The 22,591-nt window shown below is 55.3% G+C and overlaps 9 protein-coding genes across 9 annotated transcripts; 5 read left to right on the forward strand and 4 right to left on the reverse strand.

Annotated features, from left to right (window-relative positions):
- Positions 1–259: 259 nt before the first annotated feature.
- V2A60_009462 (uncharacterized protein) lies at positions 260–3,433 on the forward strand (the record flags this gene model as incomplete). Its single annotated transcript, XM_083260727.1, has 4 exons — positions 260–332; positions 420–976; positions 1,067–1,363; positions 1,427–3,433. 4 exons carry the CDS (start codon positions 260–262, stop codon positions 3,431–3,433), a joined length of 2,934 nt encoding a protein of 977 aa, XP_083116853.1.
- Positions 3,434–3,908: 475 nt separating this feature from the next.
- V2A60_009463 (endoplasmic reticulum vesicle transporter-domain-containing protein) lies at positions 3,909–5,243 on the reverse strand (the record flags this gene model as incomplete). Its single annotated transcript, XM_083260728.1, has 3 exons — positions 3,909–4,369; positions 4,469–5,053; positions 5,162–5,243. 3 exons carry the CDS (start codon positions 5,241–5,243, stop codon positions 3,909–3,911), a joined length of 1,128 nt encoding a protein of 375 aa, XP_083116854.1.
- A 2,467-nt stretch (positions 5,244–7,710) lies between these two features.
- V2A60_009464 (uncharacterized protein) lies at positions 7,711–10,767 on the forward strand (the record flags this gene model as incomplete). Its single annotated transcript, XM_083260729.1, has 3 exons — positions 7,711–9,589; positions 9,648–10,055; positions 10,118–10,767. 3 exons carry the CDS (start codon positions 7,711–7,713, stop codon positions 10,765–10,767), a joined length of 2,937 nt encoding a protein of 978 aa, XP_083116855.1.
- A 972-nt stretch (positions 10,768–11,739) lies between these two features.
- V2A60_009465 (anthrone oxygenase family protein) lies at positions 11,740–12,312 on the forward strand (the record flags this gene model as incomplete). The annotated part of the gene is made up of 2 exons (XM_083260730.1): positions 11,740–11,812; positions 11,909–12,312. 2 exons carry the CDS (start codon positions 11,740–11,742, stop codon positions 12,310–12,312), a joined length of 477 nt encoding a protein of 158 aa, XP_083116856.1.
- A 672-nt stretch (positions 12,313–12,984) lies between these two features.
- Positions 12,985–13,794, reverse strand: V2A60_009466 (uncharacterized protein; the record flags this gene model as incomplete). Its single annotated transcript, XM_083260731.1, has 3 exons — positions 12,985–13,162; positions 13,220–13,524; positions 13,606–13,794. 3 exons carry the CDS (start codon positions 13,792–13,794, stop codon positions 12,985–12,987), a joined length of 672 nt encoding a protein of 223 aa, XP_083116857.1.
- Positions 13,795–14,171: 377 nt separating this feature from the next.
- V2A60_009467 (uncharacterized protein) lies at positions 14,172–15,524 on the reverse strand (the record flags this gene model as incomplete). Its single annotated transcript, XM_083260732.1, has 1 exon — positions 14,172–15,524. The coding sequence occupies one exon, from the start codon at positions 15,522–15,524 to the stop codon at positions 14,172–14,174; it is 1,353 nt and encodes a 450-aa protein (XP_083116858.1).
- Positions 15,525–16,745: 1,221 nt separating this feature from the next.
- On the forward strand, positions 16,746–18,284 carry V2A60_009468 (alpha-amylase; the record flags this gene model as incomplete). The annotated part of the gene is made up of 1 exon (XM_083260733.1): positions 16,746–18,284. One exon carries the CDS (start codon positions 16,746–16,748, stop codon positions 18,282–18,284), a length of 1,539 nt encoding a protein of 512 aa, XP_083116859.1.
- Positions 18,285–18,367: 83 nt separating this feature from the next.
- V2A60_009469 (uncharacterized protein) lies at positions 18,368–20,368 on the reverse strand (the record flags this gene model as incomplete). Its single annotated transcript, XM_083260734.1, has 1 exon — positions 18,368–20,368. One exon carries the CDS (start codon positions 20,366–20,368, stop codon positions 18,368–18,370), a length of 2,001 nt encoding a protein of 666 aa, XP_083116860.1.
- A 1,275-nt stretch (positions 20,369–21,643) lies between these two features.
- V2A60_009470 (GNAT family N-acetyltransferase) lies at positions 21,644–22,387 on the forward strand (the record flags this gene model as incomplete). Its single annotated transcript, XM_083260735.1, has 1 exon — positions 21,644–22,387. The coding sequence occupies one exon, from the start codon at positions 21,644–21,646 to the stop codon at positions 22,385–22,387; it is 744 nt and encodes a 247-aa protein (XP_083116861.1).
- Positions 22,388–22,591: the final 204 nt, after the last annotated feature.

The raw sequence follows: 22,591 nt of genomic DNA on the forward strand, positions 1-22,591 counted from the left end.
GAGCCACAGCGAGCCTGATTCGCAGCTTGCGTCTTGAAATGGATAGCTACGACTGCAGCTCAGCGTCAGCTCCTGTGGAACCAAGCTTGGACGTAGAGGTTCTACAAACAAATATACGGTGTGAGTCTCTATATATGGACTCTGGGATGCTTGCTTATGAGGCTGTCACAGCCCGTTTGCCCCTCTCACCTGCACTCATCTCTTTTTACATACTCGTAGCGACCGTGACGAATACGCAGTGCCAATAACGTTACAAGCCATGGAGGCAAAGACGCCGCAACATGCGGTTGACATGTTCTGGAAGAGCTTCCATACCAAAGCTCCAGGCAAAGGTAGCGCCGCCAGGGAAAAAAGAAAAAAAAAAAAAAAAAAAAAGAAAGCGAGCTACTTCATCTTGAAGCGCTAACACGAATGATTAGCAACCGCCGTGATCCCGAAAATAAAGCGAACCAAGAGCGAAAAGGCAGCCACGCCAGAACCGTTGCCCAACGCTGGTGCCGGCACGCAGAGCGCCGAGGCGTCGTACGAGGCGGCCGCCGCGACCTGCCGGGCCAAGGTGGCCAAGATTGTGCAGGACTGCCGCCGCGTGAACCGCAAGTACCGGGACCCGCACTTCAACATTGAGTTCGACCTCAAGCTGAACCAGCGCGAGTGCCTCGAGTCGCTGTCCAACGCGGCGCCGTGCGCCGACACGGGGGAGCAGCCCGACGCCCCCGGCGCCGAGTTCTGCCCGCGCAGCGCCAAGCGCGTGCCCGAAATCTTCACCCGGCCGCAGTTCTACATCAATGGGCCGACGGCAAACGACGTCAGGCAGGGCAACGACGGGGACTGCTGGCTCATGGCCGCGCTGTGCGCGCTGAGCTTCAAAAAGGGCCTGATTGAGAAGCTGTGCGTGGCGCACGACCAGGACGTGGGCGTGTACGGCTTCGTCTTTTACCGGGACGGGGAGTGGATCTCGGAAATCGTCGACGACTTTGTAAGTCTTTCTTCTACACAATCAAGATTCGAGTGAGCCACACGCCGGTGCTTTCTAGAACAAGCTGATGCGGGTGCGACGACAAAATAGCTGTACCTCACAAAGGCCGACTACGACGATGAGCAAAACGACCGCATTACCTTTGACGAGCTCGAATACAGGAACCCGCAAGAGGCGTACAAGCGCATCTTCCAGTCCAACAGCAACTCGCTCTACTTTGCGCAGTGCGAGCACCCGCAGGAGACGTGGCTGCCGCTGCTGGAAAAGTGCTACGCCAAGGCGCACGGCGACTATGCTGCCATTGAAGGCGGGCTCAGCGGCGAGGGCATCGAGGACCTCACCGGTGGTGTTGCCTCGGAATTCTTCACCACGGACATTCTGGACAAGGTGAGCCGGACTCTGCCCCCCCACCCTCCTCCGCCCTGCTGGCTGCACACTAACGCTGCGTAGGAGCATTTCTGGAAGCAGCTGCTGCAAGCAAACAAGGAGTTCCTCTTTGGCTGCAGCACAGGTATCTTTGGCAGCGGGTTCGGCAGCCGGAAGGGCATCATCGAAGGACACGCCTACTCAGTTCAGCGCGTCGTCGAGATTGAGGACAAGCGGCTCATCATGCTGCGCAACCCTTGGGGCAAGGTTGAGTGGAGGGGTGCCTGGGCGGACGGGTCCAAGGAATGGACCCCCGAGTGGATGAAGAAGCTCGGACACCGGTTCGGCGAGGACGGCGAGTTTTGGATCAGCTACGAGGACCTTCTTCGCCACTACCAGTGCTTTGAGCGTGTGCGGCTGTTCGGCCCCGAGTGGAACGTCTCGCAGATATGGACGACGCTGCACGTCCCCTGGGTGCAGGAGTACAACGAGACGTACTTTTCTTTCAGCACGACGCAGTCGGGCCCCGTGGTCATTGTCGTGTCGCAGCTCGACGACCGGTACTTTCGCGGTCTCGAGGGCCAGTACATATTCCAGCTGTCGTTCCGGGTGCACCGGGCGGGCCGGGCGGGCTACATTGTGCGCAGCGAGACGGCGCACCGCATGCGGCGCTCGGCCAACGTGGAGCTGGACCTCGAGGCCGGCGCGTACGAGGTCTACGTCAAGATCAAGGCGTGGCGCAGCGACGCCCTGCTGCCCGTGCAGGCGACGATCCGCCGGTGGGCCAAGACGAAGCGCGACAAGGTGAGCCGCATCGGCAAGGCCTACGACCTGGCGCACAGCCGCGGCCAGGTCGTCGAGTCCCGGGAGGACAAGGCGGCCCGCGAGGCGCACGAGGCGAGGCGGATGCGCAAGAAGCGCGCCGCGGCCAAGCGCGACCTGCAGAAGCGGCGCGAGGACGCCTACTACCAGAAGAAGAAGGAGCACGAGCGGGCCACGGCCCGCGCGGCCAGGAAGAAGGCCAAGGCCAAGGCCAAGAAGGCGGAAAAGGCCAAGGCCAAGAAGGAGAAGAAGGCGGAAAAGGCCAAAGCCAAGAAGGAGAAGAAGAAGGCGGAGGCGGCGGCGGCAGCAGCAGCAGCAGCAGCAGCAGGAAAAGAAGAGATTACCAAGGAGCCAGCAGCCGAGAAATCGGGGGAAGCAAAGAGCAAGGATGGTGAAGCTATACGCCAAGATGAAGCCGCCAAGGCAACTGCTGCAGAGGCCACTGAGAAGAAGACTGAAGTGGACAACGCTGGTGTTGAAGCGGCGATGAATGTTAACAACGACGTTGTTAAGGGAGAGGCCAGGGAGGAGGTCAAGGAAGACGTCAAGGGAGATGTCAAGGAAGACGTCAAGGAAGACGTCAAGGAAGCGGCCAAGGAAGAGGCCAAGGAAGAGGTCAAGGAACAAGCTAAGGCCAAGGCGAAGAAAGAGTCCGACGCAGAATCCAAAGAAAAACCCCAAGAACAAACAGAAGCGCCCAAGGCGGAAGAGCCAGGCTCCGACTCCGACTCCGGCTCCGGCTCCGACTCCGACTCTGACTCTGACTCTGACTCTGATTCGTCCGACTCGGACAGCGAGAGCCTCGCGCCGCTGACCGACTACTCGGACGGCGAGCTCGAGCTCCAGATTGACGCCATGGAGCGGGAGGACCCGACCATGTTTGACAGCTCGTCGTCGTCGTCGGACTCGGACAGCGACGAGGAAAACGGCCTGTTTGCCAAGGACCCCTGGAACGCCGTCGCCGTGGTCGGCCTGCGCGTGTACCACCAGACGGGGGCCAACAGCGGCAGCGATGCAACGGTGACGCTGGGTGTGGTGCGGCCGAACCCGTACGAGCCGGACTCGGACGATTCTTCAGCGGCGGCGGCAGCGGAAGGGGCGCCTGAAGCGGAGGCAGCAGGAGGAGGAGCCGCTGGCAGCAATAAAGCCAAGGGAGCCCTGAGCGTGCTGGACGTGGACGACTCGGCCATGGACGCGACGCTGGCGGCGGAGGATGTCAAGGACAAAAAGGACGTGATTATGGGTGTCAAGAAGACGCCTGCTGCGTAGCCAAGACGTTGTGTGTGTGTGTGTGCGTGTGTGTATGCGAGCGAGTGCCTTGTAAATGCGGTATGAAATGTGAAATCTTTGTCGTCTTGTTTGTTTGGCATTGGCTCTTTTTTGTCGAGGAAATGATCAGTGAGCCCTCACTCGGTCTGTGAATTGGTGACATGCCTTGCTGACACGTCTGTCCGTTTGTTGGCTTCATCACTTCAAATCAAATGGTCAAGTAATTGCAATGGCGCCTGATTTTTTTCTTCTTCTTTTGCCTCCTCTTCTTTAAGCTACGTAATTTATAGCGTGTACAAAATCCCAACTGTAAGCGACATTCAAGAAAATAGGCCGTGTCTGATGCATCGCCCCCAATCCTAAAAACCAAAATAAAAACGCCGTTTTTGTAACCACTCGCCGGAAAGGAAAAAAAAACAAGAAAAAAAAAAACGCTTCGCACACTCTCGTCTTGGAGACGCGCGCGAGGGACCATCTAGTCATGATAGCCGCCCTTGGTGCCGAGGACGCCCTCGCCGCCGCTGCTTGTGCGACGCCGCCTGCCAATGACCTCGACGAACCATTCGGACAGGGTATACCCCCAGTGACCGGCGACGAGGACGCCGCTGACGACGTTGATGAGCTTGATGAGGAAGACAAGGAAGCCGTCGCGGGACTCGCGGACGGCGAGCAGGATGGGTTCAATGTCGTACTTGACAAAGATGCCGGGAATGGCGGCGTGCTCGTCAATCTCCTTGCTCTGCTCGGTGACGGCGTACTGGTTGGTCTGGATGGTGCTGCTGCCGACGCTGTAGATGGTGGGGACGACGGAGAGGTAGTACTGGAACTTGTGGAAGTGGGCAGTGGCGAGGTTGACGGTGCGATCGAGGGGGTTGACGAGCGACGGGTAAAATGCGCCGTAGGAGAGCTCGGAGATGACGTGGGAAAAGTTGAACTCTGCAAGACGAGGAGGAGGAAGAAGAAGCAGGACAAGGCGTTAGTAAACGGGTCAATGGGGCAGAGGCTAAGTGGAGCGAGGTCCAAGTGTAGACGTACGGTTATGGTCGAGGTGCTGGCCGAACTCCATGTAGCCGTGCCCTCTGGCGGTAATATGAAAGTCGCCCTGGACCTTGTTGAGGTCGAGGGAGCCGTAGATGCGGCAGCTGTCGGCGGTGCCCCAGAAGCGCGGGGTCTTGCCCCATTTGGCGCGCTTCTTGCCGAGGGCGACAATGTCGTGGACGTGCTCCTCGCCGAAGCCCTCGTCGTTGTTAGGGAGGACGGTCCAGCCCTCGCCCGTGTTGACGCGTCCGTGGGCGCCGGCGCCGAGCCTGTGGACGCCCTTGTCCACCCACTGAGACCAGAGGGTCGGGTCGCGGTGCAGCAGGGAGGCGGCGAGGATGCGGTCGCCCGAGGCGTCCTGGACGTTGATGTGGAGGTCGTTGCAGAGCATGTTGACGACAATGTCGAGGTTGATCTGCATGTCGTGGGAGACGCCCTTTTCGACGGCAAAGTTGTGCGTCTCCTCGCCGCGCCACCAGCGGGCGACCTCGGAGCCCATGAGGACGAGGGAGATGAAGATCATGGCGACGGTCCATTTGCCGCCGCCGGCGGTGCGCGTGACGTATTCGGGTTTGGATTTGGCTGCGAGCGCATTTGGTTAGCAAGTCGAGCAAGGCTTCTTTTTATCCGTCTCTCTCCCCTCCTCTCTCTCTGTAGTTGGACAAGATGTGCAGGTGGGATGGTTCGTACGGAAGGCATCAAAGGCGCTGACGACGCTGCCCTTGGCGCCGAAATTATCCTCGTCAAAGCCATGCTTCTCGAAGCCGTTCATGGTTGCGGGATTGCTGGCACTGCAGGCCAGAGGGTGTGGCGATGGTGGGCGAGAGGGGAGCAGGAGATGCGCGTCGACCCGGAACTGGTGGGCTGCGGGAATGGCGAGGATGCGGCGGGCAGTACAACTACTTCATAACCAATGCTCAAGGATGCGTCTAGCCGATGACTGATTGTGACGATGGCGTGCGTGGAAAAGTGTGGCGACGAAGATGCAGCTGAAGCGGGCGAGATGGGAGAGCGCGGTGGTGGAACGAAGCTCTAGATGCCAGATCGGTCGCGGCGACTTGGTAGTCAGTAGTGGCGGTAGTCAAGTTGTGGCCATAATAAGTAGAGGACACCTTGAGCATGCCAGCGGCGCGCGGCGAGCTGGGGCGGTCCCTGGCCGTTGGCCTGATTGGGACAAGCGTGGCGGCAGGTATCGGCTGGTGCGATTCGACTGTGGAGGAACTTGTCGGAGCGGGTTATTGCTTATCCGTGGCAAGAGGGGGGCAAGGTTGAGAAGAAGCGATTGAATTTCGACAAAAAATAAAATAAAAATTAACTCGTGGGTACGGCTTTGCATCCCGAACAAAGAATTATTTTGCAAGGCTGAGAACCGAGTGCTGGTAAAGTGAGGCGTTTTTACCTGGCAGCCTGATGTGGCGGAAAGGCGTCGAGCACAGTCAGCAGCTGAAGTTGGTGCCAATCAGTGCTGTCACTGTTGTGAGACATGGCGCGTTTGCTGTACGTACTGAGTACCTCTCAATACCGGGCTGGGCTACTGGGCTGCTGGGTAAGTAGTGGACTTGAACGTTGGCGCATCGGGAACAAGTAGTTTGCAAGATGGAAAATCTCTAATAATTTTCTCGTTTCGAGTCTTTCTTTTTTCTTTTTTTTCTCTTTTTCTTATTTTCATGTTTCCTCTTTCTCCTCTTTTTTTTGTCTGGAACAAGGCTATTCTTCTGTGGCTTGGTATGCACACAGACAGACTGGTGGTGGGCACTGGCCGTTGGCCACCCGCCTCCCGTACGGAGTAAGTGCAGATTACCTTTTCTACACAATAGAGTGGCTCCAGGCACGTACCTTGTACCTTGCCCCGACTAGGTAGCTCCGACGTCATTCAGGCCGTCGTGCTGCATGCGAGCACCGGCATGGCACCATTGGGTCAGCCGCTGCCTGCCTGGATTGTGGTCATGATGATTATTTGATTTCTTATAGTTGGAGTCGAATAGATTTTTATTTAGTTTTTCGTTTCATTCCCATTCTTACTTTCATTTTGCCGACCTAAGCACATATTGTTGAACCCTACTGAGTATTCTGGAAAATACCAGACCGAGTCTTGGTGGGGGTAGAAGAGGATAAGATTCAGCATCGGCCCGCACAAAAAAAAAAAAAAAGCCAAAGAAGGAGGGGCAAAAGAAAAAAAAGAAGAAAGAGATGAAATCCAAGGCGGCCAGTCAAGCAGCCGGTCAAGCAGCCAAGCCAGCCAAAACAGCCAAAACAGCACAGACTTGCCAACCCAACAAAGGCGCAGGCCCAGAATACCCCATCTGTCGCTGCGCCATGACGCCAACTTGTGCCCGGCTGCCCGGCTGCCTGGCCGCCCGCGCCGCACAGCATGACGCACATTAACTCACTTACTCAGTACTGAGAGTTTTTATTATGATCACTGATCAGACCAACTAACGGTAACGGCTAGCCCTACTGATACGTGAGAACATGAACATGAGGACATGAGGACATGAGAGGCTTGAGAGCTGCCGTCCATCCATCCATCCATCCATCCATCCATCCATCTACTTAGTACTCCGTACCCATCTGCCATCTACCGACCTCGTGATCGCCGCACCCTCATCCGACTGCTGGCGACACCTTTGCATGATTGTCCTTTTTTTGTCCTTTTTTTTTTAAAAAAAAAGAGAAAGAAAGAAAAAAGGTCGAATGACTTGGGCCCCCCGCCAGACCTCTCCCTAGATAGTTAGCCTCGACCAGACCACGCCACCGGAAAGCTTCATACAAACGTCCAGTCTGCTTCCGCCTCGCCCATCACGCCGGCTCCTCGTGCTCAGGCTAGTCCCAGTAGTTCGATCAGGCCCGCGTCCACCCATTCATCCAACCATCCATCCATCCACAAATCCACGCATCCGCCACTGTCCATCAGCCTCCATCAGCGTCCACGCCCGTCCTGCTCTGCTCACCTGCTTCTCTCTCCCAGCAAATAGGAGCCCCGCGACCAAGCCGCCCGTGTCCACCCACCCATCCGCCCGCTCCCCCCATCCGCCAACCCACCATCCACCATCCGCCTTGCAACCCAGCCACTCTCTTATTATTATCCCCCTCCTTGGGCCTTTCTCTCCCATCTTTTCCCTGTTCCTTTGCTTCTCTCTCGTTTCGTCATAATTATCGCATATACAAAGATACCCGTAATCTCGTACCGTACGCACACGACCGCACACCTCTCGAGCACTTGCCTGACCACCGCAGCCATGGGCGACACCTATAGGTCGACCCGAACCTACCGCGAGGAAGACGAGGACGACCGTGGTGGCGTACGAAGCAGCACAACCGTTACCCGCTACAAGGTTGGCTCCTCCAAAAACGCCGACCGCTTCGATCGCATAGAAGTCGAGGACGACGCCCGCTCCCGCTTCTCCTCCACCCGTCGAGTCTCCAACGACCTTGTCGACCGTCCCCGATCCAACCTGGATCCCGCCGAGCGCACCCGCGCCGTCATGGAATCCGACCGCGACTGGGACCGCCGCTCCCGCCACGACGACGTTCGCGTCGAGAGGCGAGTCGACGAGTCCTTTGAAGACGCCCGCGGCCGCGACGTCGAGCACTACCGCAAGGAAACCGAGTACTTCACCCCCGCCGACCCGACCCCGCCTCCCGTCATCATCCGCCAGCAAGCCCCGGAGCCTCAAAAGATTATCGTCCAGGAGGCCCCGTCGCCCCAGCCCTTCTTCTACAACCGCCAGGACCGCCCCGAACCTGGCCCCATGGTCCTCCGCGAGCGTGACGTCGACCGCGAGGTCGTCCGCCGCGGCCCCTACGAAGATGACTACTACTACAGACACGAGCGTCGAGAGTTTGGGCCCGGTCCTGTCGGCCCCTATCGCGGCGACCCTCGCGACCCCTATTACCGCGACCCCTACTACCGCGGAGACCCCTACGCTCGCGATCGCGACTGGGGCATGGCCAGGTACGATGGCCGTCGCCGTGAAGAGTACTACAGCGAAGATGAGGACTATTACGTCTCCAACGGTCGCCGTCGCCGCTCCCGTTCCCGCCGTCGCCGGAGCAGGAGTCGTTCGCGCAGCCGCAGCAAGGGTTCTGACCACCACAAACTCCACCTTGCCGAGGGCGCCCTTGCTGGCGCTGGCGTGACTGCTCTCTTGCAGAGCAAGCGCGATCAGTATGGCGATCTTCCCGAGAACCGCGGCCGCAAGGTCCTCGCAGGTGCCGCCCTCGGTGCGCTTGGTACCGAAGCGCTCAAGAGGGCCCACAGTGCCTACGAAGACCGTTGGGGTGATCGTGACGAGTCCCCCGACCATCACTCCAGAATCAAGACTGGTTTTGGTATCGCTGCTGTCGCCCTTGCCGCCGCCGGCGCGGCCAAGTACTTCCAGGCCAACAAGGTGGAGAAGGAAGAAGCCCACCGTGGCCGTAGTCGCACCCGCGGCTATGCGTCCGATGGCTACCACGACTCGCGCTCTCGTTCGCGATCCAGTCGTGCCCCCAGCCGTCGCAGAAGCATGTCCAGAATCGCCAAAGCTGCGCTAGGCACAGCCGCTACCGCCGGCGTCCTGCGCCACCTCCACAACCGGTCCAAGTCTCGTGGTCGTGATGATCGCTCCCGCAGCAAATCCCGTCTGCGCACCGGCGCCAAGATTGCAGGTGCCGCCGCCGCCGCCGGCGTCGCCGGTAAACTCTACAAGAATCACCAGGAGAAGAAGGAACGCTCCCGCTCCCGCTCCCGCGCACTGAGCGACACGGAAGACGACCGCTACCATGGCCGGCGCGTCAGGAGTCGCAGCCGCAGCAGGTCCATGGCCCGTTCCCTCCATTCCGATGCTGGGGCTGATAGAGAGCTAGGCTTAGTTGAGTACGGCAACGGCGACCTGCCTCCTGCCCGACGGGGATACGAGTCTGACGACGATGGTCCCGCCAGGAGGCGCCGAAGCAGGCGACGAGACCGCGACGTTTCATCTTCTGCTTCCGACGACGGACGCAATAGAAGCCAAAGTCGCCTCCGGAACATGGCGGCCGCCGGCGCAGCAGCTTTTGGCATCAAGGAGTACAAGGACAAGAAGGACCGCGAGAAGCGTGACCGTAGGTCGAGGGACCGAAGGCAGTCCCGAGACGGTAAGCCGCACCATGCTGCCTGTTTTTGCCCATGCGTTACTAATTATAACTCTTGTAGGATACGATGATGGCTATGACCACCGTGACCGTCACGGCAGCAGACCGTCCTCGCCGCCACACGCGTCTGGCGGTGCCTATTATCCACCTTATCCCACTACACCCGCGGCTGGAGCGCATGGGGGCCACAATCCCTACGACAATCCAGCTGCTGCGCAATCGCACGACTACCAGCCGTACGTACCGCAAGACTACATGGGTTACGCACCGCCACCGCCACCCGGCCCTCCTCCGGCCCCCGTTCCGGGTCTGATGACGGGATATCCACCGGAGCCGCCCGGACCTCCCGGACCTCCTGGCCCGCCGCCAAGTGGTCCGCCCCCAGGCCCGATTCCTGGGCCCAGTGGGCCACCTGAGCATGTGAGTAGACACACCCAGATTTCAGACAATGCAGGACCTAGTTCAGAGGGTGCGTTGGCTTCGCTGAGCATACCGACGCGGACGAAAACTTTGGTGCTGACCAGTTGCTAGCGCTCGTAAATAATTCGCCTTATAATGCCGTGTCGAAGAAGCCGCCCGCAGCCTCCAAATCGGTGTCTTTTATCCCCATGTCGCCCAAAAGCACACAGACGATGCAGATGCATCGACGACAGCAGGAGCATGCCGCGAATGGAGATCTTTCCTCTCAAGAAGACGACGCCTCTTTGGACAATAACGATACAAGTGTTGTTCGTCATCGTCGCTCATCAGACACTACTCATGATCGCCCCCGCGGTCGCAGACGCAGCCACGACTCGGATTCTGAGGACGAAGTCGAAGATTTACCCAACAGATTTGATCGGCAAGGTCAGCCACTCGACCGACGCTTCTCGAGCGACGATGGATGGACGAGTCGGTCCGGGGCATTCCGGCGAGAACCGCAACGACCAGGCGACTGGGACGTGCAGGGAGCGTGGCATGTGGGAGGCACAAACGACGAGGCTGTCGAGCGGCTGGCGCATGGCGTGACAAAGGCGCTCGCGGGCCGCGGAAGTTGGATGCAGGTCATTGGAGAAGTACTCGGTGCCGGAGCGCTCGATGCGAATCCAAACGGGCAAGGATCACAGGCGCGGCTAGAGAGTGGACGGGATGGCGACCGTGATGATGACGACGGGAGGCGAAGGAGGAGGCGGAGGGACTGATTTTTTCTACAAACAACCCATGCTTTTTATGAGTAACGATTTGACGACGGGCGGGCCGCTTAATATCTGCTTGATTTGTATTCTCTGCGGATTTTTCTTTTCTTTTGCGTTTTGAAGACAATCTTTTCTACATTCAAGATGTGCGCTGTTTAATGCTTCCTTTTTTTTTTCGTTCTGTTCTCACGTTGCTTGGCTATGTGCTATGAATAAATAATGAGCTACGAATCCATAGACAAGAATACTGTCGCGTGAAAACTTTTTTCTCCATCTCACAGCTATCAAGCCCGCCTCGGTGACGTGTCGTATCTTTTTTCAAAGCTCTTGTGCATACTGAGAAGACGAATCCATCAGAGGCCTACGGAGTGATGTATATGTGCAACAAGAAAGATGTTGACAAGGTGCAATGGTATCTTTTATTTATTTTTGATTTATCTTTTTTTTGAACAGCGCCATCTCGGGCCATTGCGTCTTGTTGATCGTCCGAGATTCGGTCCCGAGTCGGTCCCGGTGCCGGTCCCGGTCCTGGGTGCAAGTGATGCTTATTATATATAGCTCCTTTTTTTTTCGGGCTATTTGACAACATGCCACTCCCCACCGGAAAACCGCCCATCGGCATTCTTCGCTTTACCGGCGGACTTGTCATGAAGAGCGAGAAACGCTTTTATTTGGCTGCGGCTGTGCGGGGGGGGCTAGTTATCCGTCGCAGCCCTCCCTCCCTCCGTAGGGCTGCAGCCAGCCATTGCCGATTGTGGTCCAAAAGCAGACGTTTTCGGCCTTTGACCCCCGTCTCCTGATGACGCCCAACTATATAAGTTAGTTATTGGGCAAACCCCCTCAATGAGACCTGTTTTTTTTTTCAGAAGAAAAAAATAATACTGCTTAACCATCCATCTTTATCCCAAAAGCCGCCATTTTAACTCTTACGCTTTTGCCTGCGATACGCTTTACAACTTGACCATCGCTGACCAAACAATGGCTTCATTGCAACTTACTCCTTCTCTCGTGGCCGTGGCAACGGGTATTGTTGGCTCGGTATGGGCTTCAGGTACGGCTTACAAAAACATATATGCCAACTCCATGGTTGAATGGCCATCTCTGTCGTTTGCTCGCTGACGTCCATTCCATTTGCGCAACCAAATAGGTGCCATCGCATCGCTGACCCTCATCGGGATCCCCACGGCATTCGCTACCCCCCAGTCCCCCATCATCGTCTGGAACGGGCTCTACACCCGCGGCATGGCCGTCATGCCCAAGGTCGCCGTCGTCACGGCGCTGTGCTACCTCTACGGCGCCTATGAGCGGCGGCGACGAGGGACGGCCGGAGGGGCGTGCCTGGCCGCGGCCGGCCTTGTCGTTTCCATCATACCCTTCACCTTGGTGTTTATGAGGAGCACCAACGAGATGCTCCTGAACGGCCAGTCGGCGGCGACGCTGGCCGCGTCGACCCGGCTGATTTCGAAATGGGGCAGCCTAAACCTGGTCCGCAGCCTCCTGCCGCTTGCCGCCGGTATGTTGGGACTCTACGGCCTGTGCCAAGGCCAATAACTTGTGTGCCGCCACATTATTACAGTACTTGAGAGCTTGACACTAGTCTTTCACCAGGAAAAAGAAAGAACTTTTAAGAAAAGAGAAAGAAATCCTGCCGTGCTATGATCTGGAAATGACAAAAGTTAAAAGATGATTGCATTTGAATGCAACTGATTGCAGCGTGAACTACTGAGTCTTGGGCCTGGCCGCTTCGTCAATGTCCACGTGTTTTTCCATCTACATACGACTGTATCAAGGTTCATTCGGCTGGGACCCGAGACTTATATTAGAATTTTAATCCACGCCGGCTCCTCTTGTCTCGAAGGATCTGAAGCGTGTCGCTGGGGTTTTCATCTCGAAACTTGTCATTGCAAAATGTTGTCGCAGACCCGCACAGTTTCGAGGTTCTGTTTTGACTACTGCAAGACTTCTAAAAGTATGTCACGTTACCGAGACAACTAGGGCCGATGTCATAGATATAAAATGACATAGTTCCCACATACACTGCTGTGACAGATCCTTCTATTGAACATGGCTAAACTAGGATGCTTTGCCTTGGGAAACGGAGGCAAAACGAGTGAACCTGATGCGAATATACTCTGCAGGAGTTGATGGGCGGCCTTGTGACAAGCATTGATACTACACCGACCCGACCTTGGTCTTTTTACTTGCCAACTACTCTTCAAAACTTTAATATCCCTGTATCTGTTTGGAGATGAAACAAAGTGCTTCGGGAACGCGGCGATCATAGTCCATGTGAGCAGCCAAGATATCCAGAGTACCGTTGCAGACGGCATCGGCTTGATTGCAGATGACCAGGGTCTTGTTGGTAGGAAAGTTTGGAATCGTCCCATTGTCTTGCTTGTTCCTGATCTCTGGTTAACCTCAAAGTCTGAAACCCGCACAGCATAGTGTAGCTAGATACCTGGTGTCGCCGAAAGTCACAACCGCAGTCAGCTTTTCCATCGTGTTGAAAGGCAATTTCTCGACAGCCCTGTGGGTTATGGCTGCGCCTTGGCTGTAGCCCGAAACAATAATCTTGGACCCGGGACACTCCGCCGTCGAGTTGACGATGAGGCGGGTGAGCTCTGCCACACCAGCCGGGTCACCACCTCCGGGCAGCAGATTCGTCTCCTCGACGGCGGGGTACTCGACGCCTTCGGTGGCGACGGTCGCCTCTCCGTAGCGCTCCTTGAGGCTGCGAGAGAGCTCCCGGCCGGCAACGAGCCCCTAGACGTGGTGTTAGCCGGATTTGATTGCATCCCCAAAACGGTATTTACGATTGACGGGACGAGGAACCACCAGACTCACCAGGTTTCTCGGCTCCAAGGTGCCTCGCGTGAAGAGCAGGATAATCTCTCTGCAGCCGCCGGTGCTGAACTCTGCAGACACGGCCACGGGCCTGGAGAGTCCACTGCATGTATTCTGTGCAGAATCGCAGTATCCGTCGAGGGCGAATACTGCGGCTAGCAAAAAGGGTATAGTGTTAAACTTCTTCATGTTGACAATGAGCTGGGCTTGATTCTCTGCAAAACAAATCTTCGTCGCCTCGAATAGGAGAGGTTTTATACTCGCAGTAGTAAATGCTGGGTGTATAAGCGCGTCCCTCGGATCGCGCTCCTCGGGTTGCGATCGGAGGGCTAGCATCAACGGAGCTGCTCTTAGCTTCTTTCTTTTTGTGGCTATGCCGCAACTGCCGTCTACCAAACAGGCATGACACACTCCAACTACACCTACATGGTGACACTTTTGTTGAGCTCTAGGTAATGGAGCTATTATTTTGTCTAATTGCTTGTATTATCTGTAGGTATATCTGAAAAGGAGTCGGTGTGCGCTCGGCCATACCCGAACCGCCTACTTTCGTTACCAGTCCTGTTTCAGAATGTTCTGTAAGAAGAAAAATGCTCCGACTCGCTCTCAATCAAATCGCGGTATTCGACGAGCTCCTGAGGATTCGACAGCACAAAATCAAGAGAGATGCTAAACCTGGCTAATTTGCGAGCTCTCCAAAGATGCCACCCTGGTGACGCTGAGCCTCTGCCCGACATGAAACAGTGCTCGATGGGCTCTCTTGCTAGGTCACCGTCCCTCGCGATTGTGCTCGGCCAGGTGAAGTTCTCCCGGTAACTGAACTTGGGGAGTCCTGGTGCGTTGAAGTGCACTAGGTCGTGGCCCTGCGTGAGATCATCCAACTTGTATGAGTACACTCCGCTCTCTTTGCTGGATATGTACTGCAGAATCGGACCCCAGCTACCCTGGTACATCTGTACATATTCGAGCTGCAGTGATGCTGGGCAGCTATGCTTTAGAAAAGCAAGTAATTGCATCTCCGATACTTTAAAGCCTTGGAGACTGCATCGTTGCAGCTCCATGCCACGCGCGACAAACGAAGCATCGGGTTCATCCAGTAGAGGTTGCCACCTCTTGTTTAGATCTGACCAATGAAACAATATGCTTTCAACTGCCGGAGCGATAACTACCAGAGCTCGTGCTATGTCTTGGAGGATATTTCTCGGATTAATGCCGTTGAATTCTTCCTCCAGATCGAAACGTCTCATGTCTGGAGGCACCTTGGTCGGCGGCGATAAACTTGCCTTGAGCTCTTTCAGTCCCCTAAGCGAGTTGAGAACCCCGGGAAACCGTTTCGGAATATCGACAAAGTCTGTATAGCAGAGGCTACAGCTGGCCGGAATCGTGAAGAGATCCAGTTCCCGTGTTACCTCAAGGCCGGTCTCACCGAGAGCTCCGAAGACGGTTGTAAATGTTTGGTGAGCGACTTGCCAAATATATGTCCACGAATCAATCCTTGTAAAGGGCTTTTCCAGCAGAAATATGCCCTCTTCTTCCGGAACCGAGACATTCAAAACTATTGAGGCGAGGGAGCCGGTGTCTGTACGTTTTCTGAGATTTGCAAAAGCGCGCGCAAGAAGAGTGCGATGCTGCTCCGTCTCGTCAGTGACTTTCATGCAGAAGCGTGCGATGCCGAGGATGATCAAATTTTGAGGCAGAAGACTGACGTCTGCTCTGCCAGTCAGCTGCTCAAATGCTTGCAGCGAGGCAGCATCGAGCCAGAGCCGCCTCGTCTTGAAGCGATGAGCGTAATTCGTCTGCAAGATCCGCGAGTTTACTGCGCGGTTTGTGAGCCGCAACGCGGCCACGCCCCGAGCATTCAGATGCAGAATGACGAGCTGGACGAGCTCTACGCTGAGGCCATCTATGGAAACGCTCATGATTGCACAAGAAGAAAAATTTCTCCTTCTATCCCGGCGTGTATCCTGCATTTAATAGGTCAGGATCCTTCGACGTTGCGGGGGCTGCCCTGAAATGTACAAGCTGCAGTCTGCAATGGACGCTACCAGCTACGGCAGTCAGACTCTACGATACCAGGAAGCCCGATAATGACAGGATGCTGGACGTCATGTCTCTAAACTTGAATAGGGTGGATCGCGAAGGAGTCATAAGACCATAGTGTAGTCTTTGGTCGTGACAATAGAGTTGTCATTTTAGAACCATTTCTTTTCTTCAATGCCGACGGCGAGCTACTTCACTGGTAGTTATTGGCTTGGCGCGTCGATCGCGCTTGGTTGAATTGCCCAGATTGAAGGCTTCAATTTCCACTTGAGCAGCGCAAAATGGAGAGACCGACACAAAGAGCAGAATATAAGGATGCAACGTTGAACACCCCCCCGCAGAGCACCTTATTTACACCTTTTAGACCCCGCCGGGCGTCTGAGTTACTGCCTGACAGACTCTGTTAGCAAAGTACCTCTGTCCTCTGACGGGTGGAGGAAACCGATTCTTAGCAGAACCGTTGAAAAATGCGGGCCTTACTAAATTGGGTGGTAGCTGGCAGGAACGCATATCAGTAGTTTGCTGATCCCTGCAGTCAAGCCATAACTATCTCTGTCTTTAAGTAGGTTAGCATTCGATTCAACTGGGTAAAGAGAAAACGGACCGGCGACGTTGCTTCAACATTGCTGGGTACATTCTTTGCTCAGAGAGGGAAACCAATATCTGGCAGTACAGCAGTCAATTCTCAGAAGCACTGCGCGCTCTTGACCCTGTATAAGGCCGAAGTCTATTTTTGACGCCCCGCTTCAGCAAGGTACGTAGGAAGCGTAGGAGCTTGCGCAGACGGACTCTCTGGTCTGCATTTCGCTGGGCTCGGTCTCATTGATACGGTATTGTTAGCGCACTGAGACTACTTGGGGATAGAACTGGGAGCCGCCGATAAGAGCTTCTTGGGACATAAAGGTTGGGATGTGTGGGCAAAGCGATTGGCTAGCCAACAGCCACTTCATATCCACGTGGGTGGAGGCTATGAACCGAGTGTCGTCATAGACGTTTTGAAGAGGCATTTCAATCGTCGACTGTCTTTCTAAAAGTATCATTACCGGAATTGTATCATTGCTTTCTCACTCCAGAAGCTTGACGATTGAGCGTGATCCATCATGGCGCAACAAGATGCCACGCCGGAGAACATGACCATGATGCAGGGGTTCGAGTGGTACGTTCCCGCAGACCAAAAGCACTGGAAACGACTCAAAGATCAAGTCCCGCAGTTGAAAGCTTGGGGCATTGACAACATTTGGGTGCCGCCGGGATGCAAAAGCTCCAGTAAGGAGGGAAACGGGTATGACATTTATGATCTTTACGATATTGGCGAGTTTGACCAAAAGGGTTCCGTCGGCACGAAATGGGGCACGCGGCAAGAGCTGGAGGAGCTCTGCAAAGTCGCCAACGACTGCGGTGTTGGCATCTACTGGGACGCAGTCTTGAATCATCGCTTCGGCGCGGATCACAAGGAAAAGTGCCAGGCCGTCGAAGTCGATGAGGAGGATCGCAACAAGACTGTCAGTGACCAGTACGAAATCGACGCCTGGGTCGGCTTTGACTTTCCCGGCAGGCAGGGCAAGTACAGCAAGCAAAAGTACCACTGGTACCATTTCAGCGGCGTAGACTACAATGCTTCCAACGACAAAAAGGCCGTCTACAAGATTTTGGGCGACAAGTCGGACGGCCTCTGGGCCGAGGTGCCGGACGTGGACGACGAAAAGGGTAACTTTGACTACCTGATGGGTTCGGACCTCGACTACGACCATCCCGAAGTGCAGGCTGACGTGCTCGCCTGGGGCAACTGGATCGCGCAGGCGCTTCCCCTCAAGGGCATGCGCTTCGACGCCATCAAGCACTTTAGCGCCGACTTTCTGCAGCGCTTCGTCAAGCAAATGGACGAGACGTACGGCAGCGGCTGGTTCTTCGTCGGCGAGTTCTGGAAGGACAGCCTCGAAGACATGAACCGCTACCTGGACCGGATGGAGGAAAAGTTCTCGCTCTTTGACGCGCCGCTGGTGCACAACTTCAGCACCCTCAGCCGGGCCGAGTCGGCCGACATGCGCAAGGTCTTTGACGGCACGCTCGTGCAGTGCCGGCCCGTCAACGCCGTGACCCTGGTCATGAACCACGACACGCAGCCGTACCAGGCGCTCGAGGCGCCCATCGCCGACTGGTTCAAGCCCCTGGCCTACGCCCTCATCCTCCTGCGCGGCGAGGGCTACCCCTGCGTCTGGTACGGCGACCTGTACGGCATCCGGGGCGAGCACCCGTTCCCGCCTTCGTGCGGCGGCGCGCTCCCGCGTTTGGCCCTCGCCAGGAAGTTGTACGCGTACGGCAAGCAGGCCGACTACTTTGACCACGCCACCTGCCTCGGCTGGGTCCGGTACGGGACGCACGACCGTCCCGCCGGCATGGCCGTCGTGCTGAGCAACGCCGGGCCCGGCACGAAACGCATGCACGTTGGGGAGATGCATGCCGGCGAGCGCTGGTCGGACGTCCTCGGCTGGTCCGAGGGGGCAGTCGTCATCGGCCAGGACGGGTTCGGCGAGTTCACGTGCGGCCAGTGCAGCGTGAGCGTCTGGGTGAGAGAAGATGCAGCGGGCAGGGAGAAATTTAATGAAGAATTTGACAGTAATATTTATGACAAGGTATAGAACGTATAGAAGACGGGAATCTTAGAATCAATAGACCAAGCATTAGAGAAAAAAAAAGCAAACGCTCGAGTAGACCAGGAACGTCATGGCAACAACTTCTCACCCTCCGACTCTAGCCAACCCGTGGACCGATAACTTGTCAAGTCAACTGGTATATCTCCGCTGTACCCAATGTCCCCATCAATCACTTCCAACTTCTTGAGCACCTTCCCAGCCAGCTTTGCGAGCCACTGATCACCACCCATAACCGCCTTTTTGACGCCGTCCTTTACCTTCTTGTTCACAGCATCGGTAAATTCACTGAACCCCTTCGAGTCGCCGTCTATTGGACTCGACGACTGGTCCATTTCCAGCAGTTTGCTATGTTTGACAATCAGTGCTATGAGGTTGAGAAGTTCCTGATCGAGTGTGGCCGGGAGGTGAGCTCGCACCGCCATTTTCACTGTCGCTTGATCATTTTCGATTCCGGCTGCACCCTTTAAATCGACGACAGCCTCGCTCTCTGAAGAGTCGGCTTGCGAATCGATCATGTCGGGGATGATGTGCTCGTGATGGGGAAGCAGAAAAGTCGGCACCACAAAACTCGCATCTGCACCGCGCAATCGCATGACTTCGTGAACGACTGTGTCCTTGGCAAGCGCTCGATGCGCCACAACACCGTCAAACGCCATCTGACAGAGAATACTAGAAGAAGAGAGCAGCGGGACGTGCGCTTGACCAGCCATTGAACCCAGTCCGACCGTGAAGTGGGCGTCTGTGACCCAAGACGAAATGCTCTCTCGCAAACGCTCCACTTCTGCTTCAAAACTGTCGTAGCTTTTGAAAATGGTTTGCACTAAAAGGCACTTGATCCAGTCCCCCGAGGCAGTCGCAGTAATCGAGCGTACGGTGACGGGGTGAAAGTACGAAAGCGGGTTGAGAAGCAGGCGCAGCAGCATTGGAAGACGGTGCAGGAAGCGTTTCATTCTCGGAGACGACAATTCGCGTAGTACAGTGACTTTGACGGATCGCTGCGGCGGATTGGGCACAGATGGTTTCGAATGAAGCTGTGAGCAGATTGCTGCCCGGACTGCGGACTCGTCGTCAAGATCAAGGCCATCTGATGAGGTTGATTGCCGTCGCAGATTTGCTCTTGCTTGGCTGATGGCATTGCTTTCGTCAAGCAATTCGAGAGTACGATGGTATCGTTCGACGGCAACATCACTGTGCAAAGACTGCTTCTTGATGGTCTTGTATGCCACAGTCTTGGACGAGTCCTTGGGAGGATTGCCCGCCGTCACCTTTGCCTTGGTCTCGGTTGCTCGCGGCTGCCTTTTTTCCGCGACAGCACCATCACTAGGCGTATCAACCGTCATCAACGACCCTCGGCTACCTTTCTCCGAAGCTAATTGGGCCTTTTCAGACATCAACGCTTGCCTAGCCCCCTTGATCTTGGCAAAGCAGTCATCCACTTCAATGCTCCTGAACAGTGAGACAGTGACGCGCTCAGTCTGGACACCAAACTCCAAATCATCGGACAGCTTGATGCCCACTTCCACACCGTGGACGGTGAAGCTCAGCGTCGACAACGAAAGAGTAATGCCGCGCAGTACCAGAAGGCCGTCGACATCGGTATCGATTTCCAGTGCGGGAATGTCGAATAGCGCAATCTTGTCGTCAATGAAATGTAGCTGCTTCAAGAGCACTCGCAACATCCATCTTGTGATATCGCCTGCGACCTTGTATTGGAAGAGGCACGCGACGTAAATTGCCGGGTAGCAGAACGCTGTAAAGACCCAGTACAGTAGCCATGACGTTGAAGCGACTGCGTATGCCAGGTTGATTGTGGTAAACAAGGTCCATATGTGACAGAATGGCAGGACGCGCCTGCTGGTGCAATCACCGTGTATCAGGAACAGGGTTAGAACCGACGCTCCTGAGATGGTCCAATGCCACGACCATTGATAGAGGGCCGACAGGATTGTCGTAGTGGCGAGGAAGAGAGCTGGTGTAAGGCGCCTCCATAGCGACCGCCCAGCAGTGGTGTTGTGGCTTCTTCGAGGTTTCACTGATGGAGCGCCTGGTTGCGCCGGCAGAGAGTTCATCTCCGCAGCATTAGACAGTGCCAAGAAACGGGACGGCTTCCGTTCGTCCTCCACCAGATCGCGAAAAGGGCGAAGACCGTTAAACTTTAACTAGAGGGTTGAACGATGCATAAGTTTTCAACGGCTCGCTTAATTCAGGGCCATTTTGTGGCTTGCACAAGAAGCGGGACGATTGAGGTAGGTCAAGGGCGACTAAATCTATGACGCTGCCAGACCGAAGTTGTCTAGTTTCAAGAATCAACATAAACAAAGGCACCCAACGAGCCTTTGTATCTATTTCGTCGGAAATGAAAATGATTCTCCTGATTTACATTTGTTCATTCCGCCGAGCTCAACCAACTTTGCGCCTTGGTAGACGTGAAAAGCATAAATTACCTCTCGCGAGTGACCAGTTGCTGATTTCTACATTACAATCAGCAAAAGCTTGTATTGCGAAGACGTAGCTAAATCTTGATATCTTCTTCGTCTAGAAAAAGTGCCTGTGCATAAACATGGACGTGTATCCGCGTCTACCTCTACACGCCTATATTCCTGTAGTGCTCTAGATTCATAGAGTGGGATGAAAACGATTGCCACTAGCGAGAAGCATCTGCACATGCAGCCAGAGACTTCACGATGCGGAACAATATGTGTCGGATGGCTATGCGGACGGTTTGGACATAATACTCGAATGTGAATGCTGTGTCGACATTGAGACTTCACCGTTGTCGATTCCTCAGAGCGAGTTATAGTAGGCAGAATGACGAGCGCTTTTTCCGTGCTCATGGTGCAGGGAAGGAGTCGTATCTCTTTTAACAATGTCGTTGACAGCAATCTCATTATGATGCGTAACGCGGCTGAGCAACGGCCATTGCGTACAACAGGCCACCAAGCATGTCGAATCGAACCTTTTGTTTTCGCATTAGCTTTCCCGAATCAATTTGTCTTTTTTAGTAGAATCACGACGACCTCCTTGCCATACCAACGGGACAACAACATGCCGAAGCCCGAATAGTAACATTCTGGTTCGTTGCAGGGAATGCGCAGCAGAAGCGATGGCTCTAGCCGGGCCACAGACTTGTGGCTAGAAGCGTTGCTAGGCTCAAAGCAGTACGCCGAGTGAGTCAAACAAGGGCGTGCAGAAAATGCTTGTTCAAACCTGATGATGTTATCAATATAATAGAGTGGTCATGTTTAGAAATATTCATTGTGCTAGGAGGCTCCTTTCAGGATACTCTTTCAGATCATCCTCTCTACTCGCATTTTAAACCCGCTACGAGTTCTCTAAAAGCCGGAATGAGCAACGCAGAGCGACTCCGCACCACCTTGCCGGCTAATCATGTCGAGAACACTTTCCTTAGTTGGGCCTACCTTCGCGGGTATAGAGCAGAGAAAGACTTGGACTGTCTGACCATCGTTCGTCCAGACAGTGAGGATTTGCGCGAGACGGTCGCAGTCGAGCCTGAATCTACACTCTTGGAAACCCTCATCCGGGCGCTCGAAGAGCCCACGTTGCGGATGATGACAGTCATCACGGCAGTCGACGGCGCTGACAAGTACACAGCTATCGCGAGGGAGCGCGGCGTCAAGTTTGTTGGCGACGGGGGCAAGATAATGACCGCCAGACTTTCTCCTCGCCCAGAGGAGGCCACGCCGGAGGACAAGCTCGCCTTTATAGACCCTGCATTCGTCGCCCGAGTGGACGAGCAGAACGGCTGCTGTGTCGTGCGGATCATGGCTGGGAAGAAACTGGCATCTACGGGCAAGTCTGCTGTCAGAGACGGGATCGCGACTTTTGACGGCATGTTCACCGACATGGAGTTTCAGCGTCGCGGCCTGGCAACGTGCGTCTTGGCTTTTCTAGTTCGCTGGGCGGTCGCGAATGGCGCCCGAGTCGGCATGCTGAACGCTTCGCCGCACGGCCAGATGCTGTATAGCGGGCTGGGATGGACTGCCATCTACAACGTGGTGAGCATGGGCGGCGAGCCAGCCATTGGTTTCATGGAACGGTTGCGACAGAAATATGCCCCAAAGAACTAAATTGGCCTTTCTTGGGCTCGGTCTGGAGTATTCCGATTATCAGGCATGATCATCGTTCAACTCGTCGTCTTGCTTGAGTGTAGAAAAGAACCCTGACAAATAGTCAACGGCAGGATATTGGCTTCCAATGTCACCTGTTTGGTCCCTTGTATACTAAGGGCCAGACAAAGAGTTTAAAAGGTACCTCAGCCAGAAAATTAAGCA

This window comes from Cordyceps javanica, chromosome 6 (assembly GCF_051103115.1).
Source record: "Cordyceps javanica chromosome 6, complete sequence".
NCBI classification, from domain to species: Eukaryota; Fungi; Ascomycota; class Sordariomycetes; order Hypocreales; family Cordycipitaceae; genus Cordyceps; species Cordyceps javanica.